At 39.3% G+C, this 24,677-nt stretch overlaps 1 protein-coding gene across 7 annotated transcripts in view; it reads left to right on the forward strand.

Annotated features, from left to right (window-relative positions):
- Positions 1 to 17,512: 17,512 nt before the first annotated feature.
- LOC126297457 (serine/threonine-protein kinase STK11-like) overlaps positions 17,513 to 24,677 on the forward strand; it is a 105,400-nt gene continuing 98,235 nt past the window's right edge. For 2 of the 7 annotated variants that reach the window (XR_007552526.1, XM_049988320.1), the window contains exons 1-2: positions 17,701 to 17,850; positions 18,218 to 18,424. Coding sequence is in view for 4 of the 7 variants with exons in the window: in XM_049988320.1 (XP_049844277.1) it covers positions 18,285 to 18,424 (140 nt within the window). In the remaining 3 variants the exon portion in view is untranslated. Of the gene's footprint in view, positions 18,425 to 24,677 lie in introns of all 7 variants that reach the window. The other 5 variants (XM_049988321.1, XR_007552525.1, XM_049988319.1 and 2 more) reach the window with 5 other exon arrangements.

Genomic DNA, 24,677 nt, shown 5'->3' on the forward strand with positions numbered 1-24,677 from the left:
GTATATTTCCACTGTGTGTGACACTATAAAATTTAATACCTCCTTGTGAACATTTTTATATAATCAAATTATTATTTTTAAATATTGATTGTTTATCCTATTTCTTCAGTAGTTTATTAAAACAATGAAGTAATTTTGCTACAGTTGTGTGTCAGACAGCAAATGATTATCATAAACACAGGTGTGTACATTATCTTTGGTGTAAGAAATATAGAGATATATGTGTATGTAAATCATGCAATTTTTCTTGACCTTGAAATCATTTTTTTATATTATGCCAATTCTATACATAGGTATGTACACAGCCATCTTTGATTTTCACATATATAATTTATCTCACCAACATAAATTTTCGTAGTGATCTGTAATTATACTTGCATTGGTGGTCAGTGATCAATGATGGTTGGTGATCAATGATAGTTAGTGATCACTCTTGGTCAGTGAGCAATGATAGTGTGTGAACAATAATCGTCAGTGTTCAATGATAGCCACTAATCAATAAGCATTATGCATTAGACATTCTCCAAATAGCATCTAGTGACAAATACTTACAATTTAGCATTTACCATTGTACGTTTAGTGTTAACTGTTAAGCACATAATGTTTGCCATTCAGCATTTAGTGTTTACTGTTAACCATTTAGCATTTACTGTTAACATCTTAGTGTTCCCAGTCAAGTGGTCACAGTTAAGCGTAGGGCATTTGTGTTTACCATTCAACATTTACTGCTTGAGTTTACTAGAAGGGGGCTGTAAAACAAACAGATTTCTATCATTGTACTGGAAAGATAATGGAGTGGTGGCATAATACACACGACTGGTCTGAATGTAATTAATGTTGCTTGACACCATCTTATACCAGAAGCAATGAATATCCACGACTTTCACGGAAATAATGAGACTTTCAACTGAATGTCTTTAACTTCCAACGTCATAACAAAAATCTTTGAGTTTCAAATGGATGCTACGCCATTTTTACTACATATCTGGCACACCATTTAAGCAATATGCTCTGATGATTCGAAAAAGAGGAGAGGGAGTACACAATTGGCCTATTACAATATAATAAGGCATGGGTTTCCCATTAACACAAGTGCAATATTTCCATCCTCTTGGACCTTTAATACTGCTCAAAGGATCGTTGAAGATAATGGAGGAGGCGGAGGGGATGTGACTAGATGTGTATGTAAACAGTAATGTAATTTGACTCTAATTTTAAATCTTATGTTGTGATTGTTCTGAAAAATGAGAGGGAAATAACAAAATAGGTTCCTGTTCCATATAAAGGAGTGGGAGGTTTCAATCTTCCATTAATCCAGCTGTACTCTTTCTGCCATCTTGTGGTTTTTTAATACTACATTAGTATTTTTTGGGGATAGGGAGTACCATACTGCTTGATAGTTTGGGGATAAGGATGTAGTGGAACGGTTTTTAAATTTTCCACTTAACACAATTTGGCTACTTCCGCCATCTTGGATTTATAATACTGCACTATGAGTGGCTGGAGATAAGTAGGTCCAGGGGGCACAGCCTCCCACTGATAAGGATGATGGTGTCATCAGGTGAAGATCATTGATGACATCATGCAAGATGTCATTGGTACAGATGATAACCTCTAGAAGTCATATTGGAATAGGATAGCACAAAAGTGCACCAGAGTCGCCATACCTATAGTATTATAGACTTTCAGTGTACTGTTCATCAGCATGTTGAATGTGTTTTTTTTCATCACAGATCATATGTATCTACTCAGTTTCCTTTACACATACTTCAGAGACAGGACGAACTGAGGACTTAGGTGTGGGATGCATATAAGAAACATGACTGAGTCATTATTTTTAAACAGATAATTATCAGTGTTTTGTTGAATATTTCGTAGTGGCCACCTGTAACACTTGTTAAACATGACATGAGAGGTTTAGATAATGCATAGAAAAAGTAGCTTCCTTGCGCTCTACAGCAATACAGTAGACATACATGAAGATGATAGAAATAGGTCGTTTTTAACCTGTAGTCACTATATAAAAACACTAATTTTAGTTCACAACACGCAGTTTCAAACTGTAGATCACGTTACAAGCACTCCGATGTTTGGACTGTGGAATACATGGACCAAACTTCATTTGAGATGTACTACATAATTTGAAATACTGCTGAAACGAACGCAGTTGATCAGTTCGATAAAATGACTTTTTTCCTGAAACAAGTTGTCTAAGATTACACTTTGGAACAGTACTAGACCAAAACCAGATTTCACAGTGTTTTATGTGTGCTGCATGACCATATGAAGGTGCAAACAGTGCCCAGTAAATGCATGCCAGCTGTTGTGTGTTGTGGATATTCTGGTCTCAGTGGAAAAAGTTCTACGCTCAAAACTGCATGTTGCACTAGCATATATCTGCTAGTCTTCACTACAGACATCTGATATTCCAAACAACTTCGTGTTCAGGGCAACCACAGCTACGAATGAACATTTTGCGGTATAAAAACCACAAACAGCTGTACGTAATATCCTTTATTTGGAACCACAACAGGTTTCATGACTTCAAGCCTCATCTTCTGGTGGAAATGAGAAAAGAGAATGTTCCCGAATTATTAATAATGGTAATAAACAAAAATGTAAAACCAGCCTTTTCTATCCCTTGCAAAGTTGACGAGGGGTATAGAGACAAAAAGAGGAGTGCATCCTGTCAAAAGTATAGTGTCACAGGGGTGTATGTATCAGTTATGATGATTTCCCAAAGCGCTACATGGGGCAGACTGGTAGATGCTTTGATATAAGTTTTAGGGAGCATTTAAGGCATGGCTAATTCAAGTCTCCCACGAGTATTCACCTACTGGATCACCACCACTCTGTCACCAACATATCTAACAAATTAAAGATACTGCACAGGGAGAACAAAACTACAACCTTTACATCGTAGAGGAAATCGAGATAATACATAGCATAAATCACCTGCCCCAACATATATTCAACAGACGGGTAGAATGGAGACATCACAGTCTCTTAGCTAATCTTATTGCATTAACAGTGCTTGATAGATCAACATTCCCTTTAATTATATATAGGTCGTATTAATTTTTTAGCAATGGTTTACCTCCCTCCTTTTATAGGCATAGTTTTTGGAGATGTATATATGCAGACTGAAATGACAAATCAAAATTTGTACCAAGACTGGGATTCGAATGTGGGTCTCCTGCTCACCAGGCAGATGTGCTAACCACTATGCCACCCTGGCACAGTGGTATTGCACAACTGCATGAACAACCCTAGCATGCCTCTCTTCTAAATCCAAATTCTCATTCACCCTCGCCCCCTTGTTTGAAAGCACCTATCTGAGTTTCATGCAGGATCCCTCATTTCATTCAATGCTGAGTTGCTATTCCAGTACAATTGGAGAATCTCTGCACACAGTTCGAGTTTCTGGGAATACAATCTGGGCTTAGTTGTGAATTGGAATTTGCATAGGGGAAGCAGGGTAGTCTGTACAGTTGTGCAGAGCCACTGGGCCAGGGTTGTGTGGTGGTTAGTGCAACTGACAAATGAACAGGAGACCTATTTTCGAAACCCAGCCTTGATACGAATTTTTATTCATTGCCTTAGTTTGTGTATACACATCACAGATGTTTGAGACTTGAATAGCTCTTTGGAGACATACAGTTTAATTTGATAGTTTTCGGTTACAGTAAACCCATCAGTGGCATTTGGCTTTTCCCTTCTGTCCCTATTACATTTTCAACATTTTTCACAAAATCATCAACAGTAGTTGTTGCAGGTCTATAGAGCCTTGATATAGATTATTTTCCCAGGTGGACTTATCCTCCCACCACAGTGATTTGTTTTGCGGTTCCTAGATATTGACTTGAATCCACTGCCACTTATGTTTTTTTCACTTGCTGGCTTTAGGTGTAAGTATCTTTTCTCAGGGTGGGGGAGAGGAGTATAGGTTTTTAGAGCAATTCAAGTAAATTGTGTAATATTATTCACATGACACTTCCTGTACTGATTCAGATGTTTAATCAGTTGTATTGTGCTGTAAATCAGTAGTATGTGGAGCTATGTCCAGTGATAACCATGTAATGTTGGATTATCGTCGTCTGCTATTGTAAAGAATTTGGTTTTGTATACATGAAGCATGGACCTTGCCGTTGGTGGGGAGGCTTGCGTGCCTCAGCGATACAGATAGCCGTACCGTAGGTGCAACCACAACGGAGGGGTATCTGTTGATAGGACAGACAAACGTGTGGTTCCTGAAGACGGGCAGCAGCCTTTTCAGTAGTTGCAGGGGCAACAGTCTGGATGATTGACTGATCTGGCCTTGTAACAATAACCAACACGGCATTGCTGTGCTGGTACTGCGAACTGCTGAAAGCAAGGGGAAACTACAGCCGTAATTTTTCCCAAGGGCATGCAGCTTTACTGTATGATTAAATGATGATGACGTCCTCTTGGGTAAAATATTCTGGAGGTAAAATAGTCCCCCATTCGGACTTCCGGGCGGGGACTACTCAAGACGATGTCGTTATCAGGAGAAAGAAAACTGGCGTTCTATGGATCGAAGCGTGGAATGTCAGATCACTTAATCGGGCAGGTAGGTTAGAAAATTTAAAAAGGAATATGGATAGGTTAAAGTTAGATATAGTCCAAATTAGTGAAGTTCGGTGGCAGGAGGAACAAGGCTTTTGGTCAGGTGACTACAGGGTTATAAACACAAAATCAAATAGGGGTAATGCAGGAGTAGGTTTAATAATGAATAGGAAAATAGGAATGCGGGTAAGCTACTACAAACAGCATAGTGAACGCATTATTGTGGCCAAGATAGACACAAAGCCCACACCTACTACAGTAGTACAAGTTTATATTGTTGTAACCGCAGAAAAGCCAAGTCTAAATGCAGTTGTTCTCAGACGATACACCAGAAATCATACGGGGAGATAGAGTTAACAGGGGACGCCAGGCGTGTCAGAGGGGTCACAAAAGATAACGACGCAGCCAGATAGCCGAGGCGGCGGTCCAAGCGGCCAGGCAGCTGCGCGTGATAAGCAAGGAAGCAGACTCAGCTATTAAGATAAACAGGGCGCTCTGCGCAGGTCCCTTAATAAGCAATAACTTGCAGTATCAACACTCTTGGCTAGAGGGAGAAGTCTGAGAGCGGAGAGAGAAAGAAAGAGGGCCCTAGGTGGGGACCGCACTACGTCATGAGGAGCCAATGAAGGGCTCAGGACGCAGTGCGTGACCATATAGGGAGAGGCCCCTCTACCCCTCCACCCAGCTTCTGAAGAAAAGTACTGAAGTTAATACTAAAACAATCCCTAATAAGGAAAAGTTGCACTCGACGCTACGTCATGCCAAGCGCTGGCGGGGTCGAAGGGGAAGAGCTAACAAAACTCGGAGGCACGCCGCTCCGGGGATCTCTCTCTCTCGGGTTTAGGCAGCGACGGTAGTCAGCGTGAGTAGCAGCCGACTTGGGCTGAGGGCGGGCTGCAGGCAGACAGTTGGAGATAGTCGCCGATGAGCGTTTAGGCAGCGACCGCGGGACTCTGATGTAGGGTGCTAGTGTGGGCAGCAAAGTGCTGGAAAGTTCTATCAGGCAGCAAGAACGGTGGAAGTCAGTCACCGTCTCTGTAATGGGCTTGGCTATTCTGTAGGTACAATCACAACGCAGTTAGGGTGATCTGTATTCTTTATGAATAAATTAGAACTTTTATAACGTCCATACGGGTTTACTTCTACCAACATCCTAGCCTTGTACCTTCACACCAGGGAATTTAACATCTTAGCCAGATCAAAATTCTCCCTCTCAATTAGGTCAACCGGCTAATTCCCGTTTACGAACCGTGTCGCTCAATCCCTCGCAAAACCCACGCTTGGGACGCGACAATATGCCAATTAGCTCTGCAGATGACGAAGAAATTGAAGAAATGTATGAAGAGATAAAAGAAATTATTCAGATAGTGAAGGGGGACGAAAATTTAATAGTCATGGGTGACTGGAATTTGGTTGTAGGAAAAGGGAGAGAAGGAAACATAGTAGGGGAATATGGATTGGGGCTAAGAAATGAAAGAGGTAGAATCTTGCACAGAGCACAACTTAATCATAGCTAACACTTGGTTCAAGAATCGTGAAAGGAGGTTGTATACATGGAAGAACCCTGGAGATACTAAGAGGTATCAGATAGATTATATAATGGTAAGACAGAGATTTAGGAACCAGGTTTTAAATTGTAAGACATTTCCAGGGGCAGATGTGGACTCTGACCACAATCTATTGGTTATGAACTGTAGATTAAAACTGAAGAAACTGCAAAAAGGTGGGAATTTAAGGAGATGGGACCTTGATAAACTAAAAGAACCAGAGGTTGTACAGAGTTTCAGGGAGAGCATAAGGGAGCAATTGACAGGAATGGGGGAAAGAAATACAGTAGAAGAAGAATGGGTAGCTTTGAGGGATGAAGTAGTGAAGGCAGCAGAGGATCAAGTAGGTAAAAAGACGAGGGCTAGTAGAAATCCTTGGGTAACCGAACAAATATTGAATTTAATTGATGAAAGGAGAAAATATAAAATTGCAGTAAATGAAACTGGCAAAAACTAATACAAACGTCTCAAAAATGAGATCGACAGGAAGTGCAAAATGGCTAAGCAGGGACGGCTAGTAGACAAATGTAAGGATGTAGAGGCTTATCTCGCTTGGGGAAAGATAGATACTGCCTTCAAGAAAATTAAAGAGACCTTTGGAGGAAGATGAGTCACTTATATGAATATCAAGAGCTCAGATGGAAACCCAGTTCTAAGCAAAGAAAGGAAAGCAGAAAGGTGGAAGGAGTATATAGAGGGTCTATACAAGGGCGATGTATTTGAGGGCAATATTATGGAAATGGAAGAGGATGTAAATGAAGATGAAATGGGCGATACGATACTGCGTGAAGAGTCTGACAGAGCACTGAAAGACCTTAGTCGAAACAAGGCCCCCGGAGTAGACAACATTCCATTGGAACTACTAACATCCTTGGGAGAGCCAGTCCTGGCAAAACTCTACCATCTGGTGAGCAAGATGTATGAGACAGGAGAAATACCCTCAGACTTCAAGAAGAATATAATAATTCCAATCCCAAAGAAAGCAGGTGTTGACAGATGTGAAAATTACCGAACTGTCAGTTTAATAAGTCACAGCTGCAAAATACTAACGCGAATTCTTTACAGACGAATGGAAAAACTAGTAGAAGCCGACCTCGGGGAAGATCAGTTTGGATTCCGAAGAAATGTTGGAACACATGAGGCAATATTGATCCTACAACTTGTCTTAGAAGCTAGATTAAGGAAGGGCAAACCTACGTTTCTAGCATTTGTAAACTTAGAGAAAGCTTCTGACAATGTTGACTGGAATACTCTCTTTCAAATTCTGAAGGTGGCAGGGGTAAAATACAGGGAGCAAAAGGCTATTTACAATTTGTACAGAAACCAAATGGCAGTTATAAGAGTTGAGGGACATGAAACGGAGGCAGTGGTTGGGAAGGGAGTGAGACAGGGTTGTAGTCTCTCCCCGATGTTATTCAATCTGTATATTGAGCTAGCAGTGAAGGAAACAAAAGAAAAATTCGGAGTAGGTATTAAAATCCATGGAGAAGAAATAAAAACTTTGACGTTCACCGATGACATTGTAATTCTGTCAGAGACAGCAAAGGACTTGGAAGAGCAGTTGAACAAAATGGATAGTGTCTTGAAAGGAGGATATAAGATAAACATCAACAAAAGCAAAACGAGAATAATGGAATGTAGTCGAATTAAGTCGGGCGATGCTGAGAGAATTAGATTAGGAAATGAGACACTTAAAGTAGTAAAGGAGTTTTGCTACTTGGGGATCAAAATAACTGATGATGGTCGAAGTAGAGAGGATATAAAATGTAGACTGGCAATGGCAAGGAAAGCGTTTCTGAAGAAGAGAAATTTGTTAACATCGAGGTTAGATTTAAATGTCAGAAAGTCATTTCTGAAAGTATTTGTATGGAGTGTAACCATGTATGGAAGTGAATCATGGACGATAAATAGTTTGGACAAGAAGAGAATAGAAGCTTTTGAAATGTGGTGCTACAGAAGAATGCTGAAGATTAGATGGGTAGATCACATAACTAATGAGGAAGTATTGAATCGGATTGGGGAGAAGAGAAGTTTGTGGCACAACTTGACCAGAAGAAGGGATCGGTTGGTAGGACATGTTCTGAGGCATCAAGGGATCACCAATTTAGTATTGGAGGGCAGCGTGGAGGGTAAAAATCGTAGAGGGAGACCAAGAGATGACTACACTAAGCAGATTCAGAAGGATGTAGGTTGCAGTAGGTACTGGGAGATGAAGAAGCTTGCACAGGATAGAGTAGCATGGAGAGCTGCATCAAACCAGTCTCAGGACTGAAGAGCACAACAAAAACAAAAGGGTGTTACAAAAAGGTACGGCCAAACTTTCAGGAAACATTCCTCACACACAAAGAAAGAAAATATGTTATGTAGACATGTGTCTGGAAACGCTTAGTTTCCATGTTAGAGCTCAGTTTATTACTTCTCTTCAAATCACATTCATCATGGAATGGAAACACACAGCAACAGAACGTACCAGCGTGACTTCAAACACTTTGTTACAGGAAATGTTCAAAATGTCCTCCATTAGCTAGGATACATGCATCCACCCTCGGTCGCACGGAATCCCTGATGCGCTGATCAGCCCTGGAGAATGAAGTATTGTATAACAGCCGTCCACAATACGAGCATGAAGAGTCTCTACATTTGGTACCAGCGTTGCGTAGACAAGAGCTTTCAAATGCCCCCATAAATGAAAGTCAAGAGGCTTGAGGTCAGGAGAGCGTGGAGGCCATGGAATTGGTCCGCCTCTACCAATCCATCAGTCACCGAATCTGTTGTTGAAAAGCGTAGGAACACTTCGACTGAAATGTGCAGGAGCTCCACCGTGCATGAACCACATGTTGTTTCGTACTTGTGAAGGCTTCTAGCAGCACAGGTAGAGTATCCCGTATGAAATCATGATAACGTGCTCCATTGAGCGTAGGTGGAAGAACATGGGGCCCAATCAAGAGATCACCAACAATGCCTGCCCAAACGTTCACAGAAAATCTGTGTTGGTGACTGATTGCACAAATGCGTGCGGATTCTCGTCAGCCCACACATGTTGATTGTGAAAATTTACAATTTAATCACGTTGGAATGAAGCCTCATCCGTAAAGAGAACATTTGCACTGAAATGAGGATTGGCACATTGTTGGATGAACCATTCACAGAAGTGCACCTGTGGAGGCCAATAAGCTGCTGATAGTGCCTGCACACGCTGTACATGGTACAGAAACAACTGGTTCTCGCGTAGCACTCTCCATACAGTGACGTGGTCAACGTTACCTTGTACAGCAGCAACTTCTCTGACGCTGACATTAGGGTTATCGTCAACTGCACGAAGAATTGCCTCGTCCATTGCAGGTGTACTCGTTGTTCTAGGTCTTCCCCAGTCGCGAGTCACAGGCTGGAATGTTCCGTGCTCCCTAAGACGCCGATCAATTGCTTCGAACTTCTTCCTGTCGGGACACCTTCGTTCTGGAAATCTGTCTCGATACAAACGTACCACGCCACGGCTATTGCCCGGTGCTACTCCATACATCAAGTGGGCATCTGCCAACTCCGCATTTGTAAACATTGCACTGACTGCAAAACCACATTCGTGATGGACACTAACCTGTTGATGCTACATACTGATGTGCTTGATGCTATTACTGTAGAGCAATGAGTCGCATGTCAACACAAGCACCGAAGTCAACATTACCTTCCTTCAATTAGGCCAACTGGCGGTGAATCGAGGAAGTACAGTACATACTGACGAAACTAAAATGAGCTCTAACATGGAAATTAAGCGTTTCCAGACACATGTCCACATAACATTTTTTCTTTCTTTGTGTGTGAGGAATGTTTCCTGAAAGTTTGGCTGTACCTTTTTGTAACACCCTGTAGATGTTACCCAATTTTCCCTGCCTGGTCACAAGCTTTTCCAGTTGGGTTAACTTGTGAATCCTGTCCTATACTGCAGTGGTGGCGTGGTGTGTGCCCAGCTGGCGCAAATTGTGCCACACTATGATAGTTATCTGGAAGTTCCTGCAGGCTCAGTACTAGTATGTTGTTGCTGCAACACATATGGTGTGACGCGATCTTGTTCCTGAATCTTGGAAAGATTCGTCAACATGGAGGATGCTGTATTTAAGACTACACTCCATGGTTTTTACACATGATTTGATTATGTTGTCAGTTCCGCCTCGAATTTTGGTGGATGTTGATGGCAGCATTAAGTAACGTATTTTCAATTTGACACGATGCGCATTTCTCAGATTACTGTTATTTGGACAGTGAATGTTGTGTCTTCTAGCCATCCCTACATTTGGGTCTCGTATGACTTCATCCATGTATTTTTTTTATTATTACCATTATAAGTAATTGGAGGAACATAAGGTTTCCCTTTTGTATTCAGATACTTAAGACATGAAATCAATTGGTTTCCAAACAAAAGAATCTTACAAACAGCTCTTTGTTCTTTCTCATTCCAGAAGCATCAATATAGGTGTCACCATGATTCTGTCAACTCATGACACTGAACAAAGTTAAAAGGAAGGGTCTGTGAAATAAGGAAGGAGAAATATCAATTTACATTTGTAGCAACAGATTAGCAATGAAGTAAACATCTATTTCGTAACTATACAGTTGAAATGAGTTTTCATGGACCTGAATACTCACTTTGAGCAATGGTATGTCTTAAGAAAAATCTATGGTGTAAAAGAACACATTGTTGTCTTTAACACTCCCTTTCCTTACATTGTTTATTCTTTCTTTGTGTTCAGCACGCAAATACCGAAAATTTGTTATAATGTCCAGCTCTAACAAGGCCTAATTCTTCTCCTCCACTTTGTTGTAAACACACATCCTTCTGATTTCTGGATCACACTTTGTCGGAGGCTGCACCTCATTTAAATATTGTGGTAACATAGGAAGTAATTTTTGTATGACTCATGGTGAAAATAGTGGTGTCTCACGAGGGAACTCTTGGCAATTTCATCAGAATCTTGTAAACATCCATTCATGACACACCATGTTCATCATGTTCAATGCAAAAACACTGGTGTTGGATGTATTCCTGTCACTTGTGCAGATGTTTCTAATCCAACATCTTCTGTTTTTCTCTTCAATATGGAATCTAAACATTCAATAATTTTCCCCACACTCCATACACGAATAGAATGAGAAAAAGCCATAATAACTGGCACAATGAGACATACCCTCTACCATGCACTTCACAGTGGTTCTCAGAGTATAGACATAGATGATACATAACCCACTTCCTTGCTGGATTTGAAACTGCTCTTGCAACCAAAAGCACAACATTTTTCTGGCATCTGCAAATAGAATACCATGTTAACTGACAATGCCTTAAATCGAATTATTATTATTATGTATGTAGAACAACTGAGAATTTCAATGACTAGTCTGTTTTACTATTTGAGGAACACAAAACTAAGTCTATGAATTGAGGAAAATTTGTGTAAATAGTCATAATTTTATTGCAAAATCACTTAGAAGAGGGCTCAGAAATTAAATATGTTTATGAATCCAAAATATTATTTTAAGCTGTAAATAAAGTTTTGTTCCAATTCTGTTGTCACAAGTCGTTTACATAACACAGCTGTAAAAATAAATGTAATAACACTAAAAGCCTTACAGAACCCTGTACTTATATTTATTTTTCTGTGTGCGACTGCTGCCATGATGATATTCTATAATTTTAGTAACGTTCTGTTTGTCATAATTACACTGTGATGTCGTGTTAAATGGAAGAGACAAAGGTACCCAAACACTTCGATTCACTACCACACAGCCACAGCCAGATGGTAGGATTTAATGTAACATTGTGTAATATTTCTGGCATTACAGCCATCGTATTTCTCTACAAGAAGCTCTACTTAGAGCAGTTGAGAAGGCAGCAGTGATAAGATGACGTAATGTGGTGTGAGGTATCGGTTACAGATGGTTTATTCAGCATGTGTAGCATAAGAAAGACCACCTAAATTTTAGTTCTTCTTCGCGGTTGGTTGCTGTCTTCGGAATTAGCACGCCAAAATGATAAAATTCTGCTATTAATATCAGAAAAAAATTAAACAGTGAATTTACTTGTATTTCATTTAAATGTATCTCTCAGTAGCAGCCCAGCATTCTGTTATTTCGAAAGCGTTAATTACCAGCAGAATAATAAAAAAATTGCAATCTCTAATTTGTAAATGTAAAACCTCAATAGGCAATTAAGTGGAGCAGACATGTTGTCTGCTGCAGTCGGTGTTGGTTTGAAGTTATTTAGCAATCTCTAGTTTTTTGGATGTCTAATTGAGTACTATTCGACAACAATTACACAAACACACATTTCATTATATAGTTCATTCTCTGGGAAAGAGTGAAGAATAAAAATTAGTTGTGGTTCATAAAGTGAAATACAATCGTGCAGTTTCTCGTACTCTGCTAATAATAGCGACTGGCATCCCGTTTAAACAAACCAACTTAAAAAATTTTATACTCATATAATACCAATTCCTCGCTGACAGTTTATTACAGCCTCACGATAAAGAATTCACGATATACGTGCTGTTTTCTGAGCAGAAGACAACAACTACAGAAGACTGTAGGCTGGTAAACATTAATCAGAACTTACATATTCCACTCAGGGTGGTGGAAGCAATTAGGCATCTCACGTGTGGTTCAATCTTAGTACAAATGATAGCAGCGACACGTCATATGTGGTAACATTGAGAAGGTATCAAGGGTGGAAATTTTCGAGGGAAGCGATTTATCATGTAGATGAAAATCTCTCGCTATAATCTCTCTCTCTCTCTTTCATTTTCTATAATTGCCATATTTCAACCATCCAATCATTTAACATAGCCAGTCATGGTTATATATGCTTCAATACTCTCGCTAGTGGTCCCTAATACAATGTTGTTGTTGTTGTCGTCTTCAGTCCTGAGACTGGTTTGATGCAGCTCTCCATGCTACTCTATCCTGTGCAAGCTGCTTCATCTCCCAGTACCTACCACAACCTACATCCTTCTGAATCTGCTTAGTGTACTCATCTCTCGGTCTCCCTCTACGATTTTTACCCTCCACACTGCCCTCCAATGCTAAATTTGTGATCCCTTGATGCCTCAAAACATGTCCTATCAACCGATCCCTTCTTCTAGTCAAGTTGTGCCACAAACTTCTCTTCTCCCCAATCCTATTCAATACCTCCTCATTAGTTACGTGCTCTATCCACCTTATCTTCAGTATTTTTCTGTAGCACCACATTTCGAAAGCTTCTATTCTCTTCTTGTCCAAACTAGTTATCGTCCATGTTTCACTTCCATACATGGCTACACTCCAAACAAATATTTTCAGAAATGACTTCCTGACACTTAAATCTATATTCGATGTTAACAAATTTCTCTTCTTCAGAAACGCTTTCCTTGCCATTGCCAGTCTACATTTTATATCCTCTCTACTTCGACCATCATCAGTTATTTTACTTCCTAAATAGCAAAACTCCTTTACTACTTTAAGTGTCTCATTTCCTAATCTAATTCCCTCAGCATCACCCGATTTAATTTGACTAGATTCCATTATCCTCGTTTTGCTTTTGTTGATGCTCATCTTATATCCTCCTTTCAAGACACTGTCCATTCCGTTCAACTGCTCTTCCAAGTCCTTTGCCGTCTCTGACAGAATTACAATGTCATCGGCGAACCTCAAAGTTTTTACTTCGTCTCCATGAATTTTAATACCTACTCCAAATTTTTCTTTTGTTTCCTTTACTGCTTGCTCAATATACAGATTGAATAACATCGGGGAGAGGCTACAACCCTGTCTCACTCCTTTCCCAACCACTGCTTCCCTTTCATGCCCCTCGACTCTTATGACTGCCATCTGGTTTCTGTACAAATTGTAAATAGCCTTTCGCTCCCTGTATTTTACCCCTGCCACCTTTAGAATTTGAAAAAGAGTATTCCAGTTAACATTGTCAAAAGCTTTCTCTAAGTCTACAAATGCTAGAAACGTAGGTTCGCCTTTTCTCAATCTTTCTTCTAAGATAAGTCGTAAGGTCAGTATTGCCTCACGTGTTCCAACATTTCGACGGAATCCGAAGTGATCCTCCCCGAGGTCCGCATCTACCAGTTTTTCCATTTGTCTGTAAAGAATTCGTGTTAGTATTTTGCAGCTGTGACTTATTAAACTGATAGTTCGGTAATTTTCACATCTGTCAGCACCTGCTTTCTTTGGGATTGGAATTATTATATTCTTCTTGAAGTCTGAGGGTATTTCTCCTGTCTCATACATCTTGCTCACCAGCTGGTAGAGTTTTGTCATGACTGGCTCTCCCAAGGCCGTCAGTAGTTCTAATGGAATGTTGTCTACTCTGGGGGCCTTGTTTCGACTCAGGTCTTTCAGTGCTCTGTCAAACTCTTCACGCAGTATCGTATCTCCCATTTCGTCTTCATCTACATCCTCTTCCATTTCCATAATATTGTCCTCAAGTACATCACCATGTATAAACCTTCTGTATACTCCTTCCACCTTTCTGCCTTCCCTTCTTTGCTTAGAACTGGGTTGCCATCTGAGCTCTTGATATTCATACACGTGGTTCTCTTCTCTCCAAAGGTCTCTTTAATTTTCCTGTAGGCAGTATCTATCTTACCCCTAGTGAGATAAGCTTCTACATCCTTACATTTGTCCTCTAGCCATCCCTGTTTAGCCATTTTGCACTTCCTGTCGATCTCATTTTTGAGACGTTTGTATTCCTTTTTGCCTGCTTCATTTACTACATTTTTATATTTTCTCCTTTCATCAATTAAATTCAATATTTCTTCTGTTACCCAAGGATTTCTAGCATCCCTCGTCTTTTTACCTACTTTATCCTCTGCTGCCTTCACTACTTCATCCCTCAGAGCTACCCATTCTTCTTCTACTGTATTTCTTTCCCCTATTCCTGTCAATTGTTCCCTTATGCTCTCCCTGAAACTCTGTACAACCTCTGGTTCTTTCAGTTTATCCAGTTCCCATCTGCTTAATTTCCCAGATTTTTGCAATTTTTCAGTTTTAATCTACAGGTCATAACCAATAGATTGTGGTCAGAGTCCACATCTGCCCCTGGAAATGTCTTACAATTTAAAACCTGGTTCCTAAATCTCTGTCTTACCATTATATAATCTGTCTGATACCTTTTAGTATCTCCAGGGTTCTTCCACGTATACAACCTTCTTTCATGATTCTTAAACCAAGTGTTACCTATGATTAAGTTGTGCTCTGTACAAAATTCTACTAGGCGGCTTCCTCTTTCATTTCTTAGCCCCAATCCATATTCCCCTACTATGTTTCCTTCTCTCCCTTTTCCTACACTCGAATTCCAGTCACCCATTACTATTACATTTTCGTCTCCCTTCACTATCTGAATAATTTCTTTTAGTTCATCGTACATTTCTTCAATTTCTTCGTCATCTGCAGAGCTAGTTGGCATATAAACTTGTACTACTGTAGTAGGTGTGGGCTTCGTATCTATCTTGGCCACAATAATGCGTTCACTACGCTGTTTGTAGTAGCTTACCCGCATTCCTATTTTCCTATTCATTATTAAACATACTCCTGCGATACCCCTATTTGATTTTGTGTTTATAACCCTGTAGTCACCTGACCAGAAGTCTTGTTCCTCCTGCCACCGAACTTCACTAATTCCCACTATATCTAACTTTAACCTATCCATTTCCCTTTTTAAATTTTCTAACCTACCTGCCCGATTAAGGGATCTGACATTCCACGCTCCGATCCGTAGAACGCCAGTTTTCTTTCTCCTGATAACGACATCCTCCTGAGTAGTCCCCGCCCGGAGATCCGAATGGGGGACTATTTTACCTCCGGAATATTTTACCCAAGAGGATGCCATCATCATTTAATCATACAGTAAAGCTGCATGTCCTCGGGAAAAATTACGGCTGTAGTTTCCCCTTGCTTTCAGCCGTTCGCAGTACCAGCAAAGCAAGGCCGTTTTGGTTAATGTTGCAAGGCCAGATCAGTCAATCATCCAGACTGTTGCCCCTGTAACTACTGAAAAGGCTGCTGCCCCTCTTCAGGAACCACACGTTTGTCTGGCCTCTCAACAGATACCCCTCCGTTGTGGTTGCACCTACGGTACGGCCATCTGTATCGCTGAGGCACGCAAGCCTCCCCACCAACGGCAAGGTCCATGGTTCATGGGGACCATAGATTATAAATACCTATGGATTCAGCAATTTGATGCGTAGAACGAGAATTCTGTCTGCAACATTTCCTACAGCTCAAGTCTCATGATTTTGGGATGGACGTTTTGGCCCATATAGCACATAGCGTATTCTGAATGTTATTTCTTCGCTGCTCTGGGTAGATACCTTCAGAACAATCGGGGGCATTGTATACGAGTTTTACCGATATCTTAGCAGTTTGATAACAGGAATTGAAGTTGACTTAAAGGTGTGACGACCAATGGTATTGTGCCTTTTCGTCAGTGTCATAGCTCAGATTCCACTTACGATTTTGCGGTAACGTGATAAGAAATGACAGACAACAATATTTTGTTATGTTTTCTGTTGCACTTATTCGTATTTTCGAATCTCTGTTGTAATTAGTTACGTTACAATGACGCTATAGACGGCGCCAAAGTGTCACGAAAAAACAACCCATTTGGAACTTTGATACTGTTATAGCCCATACGGTAAGCGATTTGGACTACCTGCTTGTCCATTATTCTTTCTAGTTTTTCTTTTCTCTTAGCCTTCTGTTTTTAATAACAAGTAACATATCTAGAAGGTGTTTTTTTTTTTTTTTTTTTTTTTTGCTGTCTCATCAGAAAAGTAAAACCATACACTGTGCACAAAGAAATACAAGATCAATGATTTAGTTTTGGAGCAATAAAAGAAGTGACAGTCAAAAATATTTTTTTAAGATTTTCTATTACACTGACTCATATTCTCCAATCTGTTCTAATTAATTACATTCCAACGAAGATGTTTAGGAAACTGTCTCATGAAGAAGTACTCTGATACACACAAGGGAATTTGTATAAATTGGAGGAAATTAATCAGACTGTCATGTATGGATTTTATCTGACCATCATATATACATTAACTGGCAGTTTGTCCGAACACAGTTACAAATTTATTTAGCACTTGTCTTGTAAACACCTGGCCTTATAATCGCAGAAATTATCTCTACATTATATCACTTTATAAAACCGTGTTTCGATATTTTTCAATATATAAAGTGCCTCATATCAATACGATATTTACAATTCTACATTTATTGTACATACCTGTAAAAAATAACTGGGCTGTCTTTTGCGTATTTCTCTTTACATCCGTAGCAGCGACAATACTGCACCATAGCATCCGCAGAAACGTATATAAAACAAGACGAATACGTGTATTATTAAAGTTACACTATTACCGAAAACTGTAGACAGACAGCGACGTCCCAAAATCAAGTAACTTGCCTGGTTTGATGTTGAGAACATGGCTGTGGACTGTCATCACTCCATAAACATACATACTCTATGCCTGGCCGACTTCCTAGACCTGTATATCGATTGCTGTAAACCAAAGATGTATTGGTCCTGGTTCTGTAAATGTCTTGGGCGTGCGCGGAGGTTAAAGAAAGGGATGTGATGTTGAGCAGACGAAGATGACAGTGGTATATGTGTAAATAAGAAATGGACAGTTAGTACGATTCGAATCATTTGTGTTGTGAAAAAGAGACCTTAGATTGAAAGGTCCGGTGTTATTTACGTCAAAATAATCACTGTGTATACATTAGCAGATACAACTTCTTCAAGAAACTTTTGTTTGCTGCAGTATAATGTTCCCCTGCTTGTTTGTTTTTGAAACAGTTTTTGATAGTAATTTGTCGTGGTTCCCAAGTTTCGGTCTAGTTTGAACTAAGTTAATCCATGATCCCCCATTATTTAAGTATTTTACGCCGTAGACGATTTTAATAACTGCATGTATGGAAGTGTCAGCAATTTTTAATGACCAGCCAGAGGCTGAAGAACTCACCACAGGGATTTTTGGTGATTTGGGTGAAGAACCATGGTTGAATGTCACAGGAGGGGATTCAGATATGAACATGTTTTTTCACAGGGTTGGTTCAGATCAGATTATATATCAAAGAAGGAAGAAGAAATGTAAAATAATTGGAAAATATGTGATGGGAGATTTGCTAGGTGAAGGCAGTTACAGCAAAGTAAAAGAGCTTTTAGACACAGTTTCTCTCTGTAGAAGAGCAGTAAAAATATTGAAGAAGAAGAAACTGAGGAGAATCCCAAATGGGGAACAGAATGTTCAGAGGTGAGTACTAAGTAACAGATTTGAATTTATAGCTGTTAAATTATATAATTAATAATACATTTAATTACTTTTCAGTTTGTATAAGGTATGGGTATGTAGTGTAGATAGAAAGTGTGAAATAGTAGGGAGAAAAATTAAACTGGTTGCAGGTGCTGAGGATTTATAGTTCATGTAAATAACATTATGTTAAGTTACTGCAGAGAACTCTGATATGTTGCTGTAGGTTTTTTTTTTTTTTTAATGTCTGAGGATGTTTTGTGGAGTATATCTGTGCTGTGTGTGTGTGTGTGTGTGTGTGTGTGTGTGTGTGTGTGTGTGTGTGTGTGTGTGCGCCTAATCTGAATGTACATATCTTTATGTGCTGTAGTCTGGCTACGTTTCATATGATAGTGTAATATTTTAGTTTAGGTGCTGGTGCAGCGCATTGTCTACAGTATAAAATGTTATATTTGGGTTACAAATTCTGTTATAACCACCATTGCAGCCTCTCGATATTGCTGACAGAACACTTTATAGCAATTCAATTTGCTCTCCACCCTAAATTGCCAGTTCTTGATGGAACATAGTCATTGCTTTTGAGGTCACTTAACCTAAATGCCTCTGGTCACATCAAGGATGTAGTGAGGAGTAATATGTGGCAGTAAAACCTTACTCCAAACAATAAATGTTTTTAATAATAGTTTACTGAGCTTTGCTAAAGTATTTAATGAACCAAATGCTGACATAAAGTTTAATCTTTTCCATGATAAATTCGTATGAGTATTTGTAAATAGCTTTTTGTGCAAGCTAATCAGAAATGACATTATATGACCATGTATCACAAAGCCCGCCCGGTTAGCCATGCTGTCTAACACACGTACTTCTGGATTGGGAAGGAGTGCCTGGTCCCCGGCTTGAATATGCCTGGCTGATTTGTGTTGGAAGTCCGGTGAGCTGGCCAGTCTGTGGGTGGTTTTTAGGTGGTTTCCATCTGCCTTGGCAAATGTGTGCTGGTTCCCCTTATTTCGCCTCAGCTTGCCTGTCGACGATTGCTGTGTAAACAAGTTCTCCACAGACGCGTCTACACCATCACTCTACCATGCATACGTAGGGGTTACACTTGTCTGGTGTAAGACGTTCCATTGGGGGGGGGGGGTCCACTGGGGGCCGAACCGTACAATAACCCTGAAACAGTAGTTCGGTGTAGGGCAGTGGATGGGTGAAGTGGACTGCGATAGTCGTTGTGGACCACTGCAGCGGGGGGCGGAGCATCTCCATTGTTTCTAGTCCCCCCCTGGTTAACATACAAAACAATGTATCACAAAAATATCTTGTGAAAGGAAAAGCACAATATATCTGTTGGGAAGAATGACTAAAGATCCTGTAGAAGTTGCACACTACATAAACTTCTAGGAAAAGTTTTTTTAAAAATCAAGGAACATGCACTATATGTCAGAAATAAGTAATTCCTACAAGAGACTTAAGTCTATATGGAATATAGTAAACTAAGAGACAACAGGCAGCAGAACAGGATAATGCCTTTGTTGATTTAAGTGTAAGGGCTGTAAATGATCAGTCTTTGATAGCAGATATGTTCAATAATCATTTCTTAAATGTAGTAAAAAAAATTTGAGGACTAACAGTTAAAGGGAAAAATCAGTGCAATATATTGAAAAGGCAACCCACATAAAATTCAATCTTCTGGATGTCTCACTCACCTCCTCTGAAATGAAGATGACTCTCTCAAAAATAAAGCTTGTGTGGTCTTTATGGTGTTTCCAACAGAGTACTAAAGACTCATTCCCATGTAATAAGCACTGTCTTTTCTGAAATATGTAATAAACCAATAACTTGGTGCAGTTTTCCAAAGAGATTGCAATATGCCATTTTCAACCACTCCATAAGACAGGTGATAGGAGAGGTGTCAGTAACTACCTGTTTCACTACTGACAACATTTTCCAAAGTTTTTGAGGTGAAGTATTCTAGAGCAGCACCCCACTCTAGGGCGATTTCATCTCAAATCATACAGGTCAAGAGCAAATGTCACATCACTACTTCAAAGTTTGCTGAAAAAAAATATATATATGTTGAAGTTCCACATGATACCTCTCTGAAACTACAATCGGTAACAACTTGCACTGTACATGCTTGAGCATTGCCTGAAAAATGGTCAGGTCCTGCAGAAAGTTTCATCACTTCTGTCTCTAAGCTGGTCGTAGGTTGTGTTCCAAAAATGAACAGTGCAAGGTGTTACTGATTTGTTTGATAGACGAGGCTGCTAAGTGTTATACCAACTACTGCACTACCCTGACTTAAGCCCTCATAAGTTCAAGTCAATTTCTAAACTGAAGGAAACACTTCACGGCACTAGCTTCAGAACTGCTACAAATTCATCGGGCAATAGACAGTGCTGCTCGAATTGTCAATACAACTGGTGCTGCTAAGAGTATCCTATGACTTCCACATCACTGACAATTGGTTGTACACAGTGTTGGTGACTACTTTGAAGGTCAGTAAAACTTCAAAACATGTATCTATTTTGTACGAACTGTAAATAAATAGTTCCCATTATTAAAGTTCCAACCCTCGTATCTTGCATCTCATGAGGCACACTTATGTCTCTCCCATCACTGATTGTTAAACACACAAGAAATGAAGTGGCTCACTAGTCTTTTAATGTATACTGTGGTCTCTACATTTCGTGGAGAACCGTTCTTGCAATGTATGTGCCACTCCAGGATGCAACCCAGTAGTGACTTGATTGAATTCTTACCACAGACTTTATAGCAGACCACTCTTCTCTCTCTCCCCCACCCCCCAGCCCCCCTTTTTTTAAATGTAATTCCCTTAATTTACTTTCATTTAGAATTAAGAATTTCATGTAGGCCTATGTTAATAATGTAGATATGGTGTGTGCAAATACAGTAGCATCTCTTACAGCAGCTTCATGCTGGAGATTTAGAGAGACCTCATGGCCCATCACATGCACTTTTTCCATGATCTGTTGCTGAAAATATCCATTTTTTGTCTTAGCTCCCTGTGCTGCTGTATTGACCAAGCTCATAAAGCTGAAAGCAGTTTTCAAAATGAAATGCTGTGCCCTTAGCCTTAGGGAAAACTGTCTGGCTTGATTGCAGAAAACTTAAGGGGGGGGGGGGCACTGTCACAAGTCATAAAATACCAGTGGTTACAGGTGTCAGAGGGATGTCTTTATTAGGATAGGGAAGGGGGATAGAAAACGAGTTTTAAGAGAGATTGGCAGACACACTCAGTTTGAGAAAATAGATTAACAGGAGTCAGATTTTAGCATACAGCCTCCATTTAAACAATGTTTAACAGAAAGTAATCAGAAACTGCCAGTTCATCTTCACCAAAGCAGTTATAATCACATTAGTGTGCAGTATCAGTTATTTTTATTACACCAGAACATTCCGGGACTTAGAAATAAAGTTGATGAACTACTCATTTGTCTCGATGAAATGAATTCATCTAACCAAATTGACATAATCTGCCTCTCTGAACATCAAGTGACCACTGGTATAGATATGTTAGACATTTCAGGATTTAAGCTAGCTTCCTACTTCTGCAGAGTAGATATGGAGGGAGGAGGAGTTGCCATGTTTATTAAAAACTGCCATAAATTCAAGAACATTGACATTAATAAATTCTGTTTAGAGCAGCATCTAGAAGCATGTGCAACAGAAGTAGAGTTCCATAACAGAACCTATATAATAGTAACTATTTACCGAGCACCTACAGGAAATTATAATCTATTCATAAATCATCTAGAAGCTCTTTTGGGTTATTTAACAGTAAGAAACAAAGAAATTTTGATTGCTGGTGACATTAATACAGATTTTCTAATTCAATCTTTCAGTAAACATTTACTGCAGTTAGTAATGTTGTCTTTCAATCTAACTCACACTGTAAACTTTCCAACTAGGATCTTAAATCCTCAAGGACAGCCATTGATAACATTTTTATAGACAAATCAAAGGAACAAAATCATATCATAAAACCTGTAATAAAAGTACGAAGAAGAGCAGATAGAAAAGGTTGACAGTCTTAAATTCCTGGGATTACAACTTGATAATAAATTCAATTGGGAGGAGCACACCACAGAACTGCAGAAATGCCTTAACAAATCTGTATTTGCAATGCGAGTGTTAGCAGACATAGGTGACATAAAAGTGAAAAAGCTTGCATACTTTGCCTACTTTCATTCCATAATGTCATATGGTATAATATTTTGGGGTAACTCTTCAAGTCAAACAAAAGTTTTCAGAGTCCAAAAGCGTGTAATACGTATTATTTGTGGAGTAAACTCACGGACGTCTTGTAGAAACCTCTTCAAAGAACTGGGTATACTAACTACTGCCTCTCAGTATATTTACTCCTTAATGAAATTTGTCCTAAATAATATATCTCTTTTTCCAACAAACAGCTCAGCAGCTCAGTTCATACATACAATACCAGGAACAAAAATGATCTGCACAAGGACTTAAAAGCACTTACTTTAGTTCAAAAAGGGGTCCAATACTCAGGAACACTCATCTTGCATAATTTGCCAGCAAACATAAAAAATTTAGTTAGAAATAAATATCAGTTTAAAAGGAGCCTGAAAGACTTACTAGTGGCCAACTCCTTCTACTCCATTGACGAATTTTTTAATAGAAATAAATGATGTGTTTGTATATATTTATACTATTAGTATTGTTATTTCAGCTTTTTCTTTTTAAGAAAAAAAGTGACATGTTCCACATTCACTAGGATCTCCTCAACACGGATCTATGGAACGAAAAACTAATCTAATCTAATACACATGTTAAGGAAATGAATGGCTTCTAGATGCTATGTCATCGATTACTATGCTGATTAAAACTGTGTGCCGGGCCAAGACTCGAATTCGGGACCTCTGCCTTTCGCAGGCAAGTGCTCTACCAACTGAGTTACCCAAGCATGACCCACACCCCGTCCTCACAGCTTTAATTCAGTCAGTACCTCGTCTCTTACCTTTCAAACTTCTCAGAAGCTCTCCTGCGAAACATGCAGAACCAGCACTCCTGAAAGAAAGCTGCGAGCACTGGGCGTTAGTCGTGGTTGGGTAGCTCAATTGGTAGAGCACTTACCCGCAAAAGTCAAAGGTCCCGAGTTAGAGTCTCGGCCCGGCACACAGTTTTAATCTGCCAGGAAGTTCCATATCAGCACACACTTTGCTGTAGAGTGAAAATTTTATTCTAATTACTATGTTGACTGCGTAGCACGCATGTGCACTGTCATGAATGAGATCACCAATGAAAACAGAAAAACAGTGTGATGTTCCAAGGAAGTGAGCAACACATGTGAATATTGGTATTTCTTGTTGAGTGAGTGCAGCAATTCCTGCACAATGGATGTGATGCTATACCATTACTTGAACAACCAAGATACTTCTGCAATACCTGTGACAGATATCCAACAACTGTGTAGTGTTTTTCACTTTTCTTAAACACCACCTTGTCTTTTTTCATAGTCCACACACCTCACTCTTTCGCTACTGTAGTTCGTCACTGACATTGTGTCTAATAAAAAGTTCGAACCAAATGTAAAACTCAATGTGGAATGGTTTATGTGCGATATCTCACTCATTTGTTATAAACAGAAGAGAACTGGAAACAGTCTCACCAACATACATATTTTACAGCAGGAATTCAATGATGCAAAATACGCAGAATGTTGAAAAATTTTTAATGCTTTACACAGAAAAATATTTTCCACTCTCTTTGCAGTGACTACTAACATATTAAACAAACAATATTTTGTGTAATTATCAAAATTTTTAAGATGGAGTTTTCACATAAATAATTCATAAAAATTTGTAAAAATACAATTTGTTGCCTTTTCAGTAATAAATATTTACATAATACAGATAACTGGTACAGTGAAGATACTATTTATAATTACGTCAGTAGTATCTAGTAATATGACAGCAAAGATAGTGTTCCGTGGCTTTTTAAATTAGAAAAAAAAATTAAGTGGAAAAATTAACTTAAATTTCATATTTTCGTCTTAAATTTGTAAGCTAAAGGAAGCCCATAAGTGGGCTGGTGTCAACTAAATTTTGGCACACGAAGAGGAAGCCTCAATGCAAACGTCCACCAGGTCTCCGTGCAATGTATAAAAAATAAAATGAAAATACTGTGTTATATATATATTTTCTGGATAAATTCATGACCAGGAGTTGAAATGGCCTGTATGATTTGAGATGAAATCACTCTCGAGCATCAATAATAT

Source organism: Schistocerca gregaria, chromosome X (assembly GCF_023897955.1).
Source record: "Schistocerca gregaria isolate iqSchGreg1 chromosome X, iqSchGreg1.2, whole genome shotgun sequence".
Classification (NCBI taxonomy): Eukaryota; Metazoa; Arthropoda; class Insecta; order Orthoptera; family Acrididae; genus Schistocerca; species Schistocerca gregaria.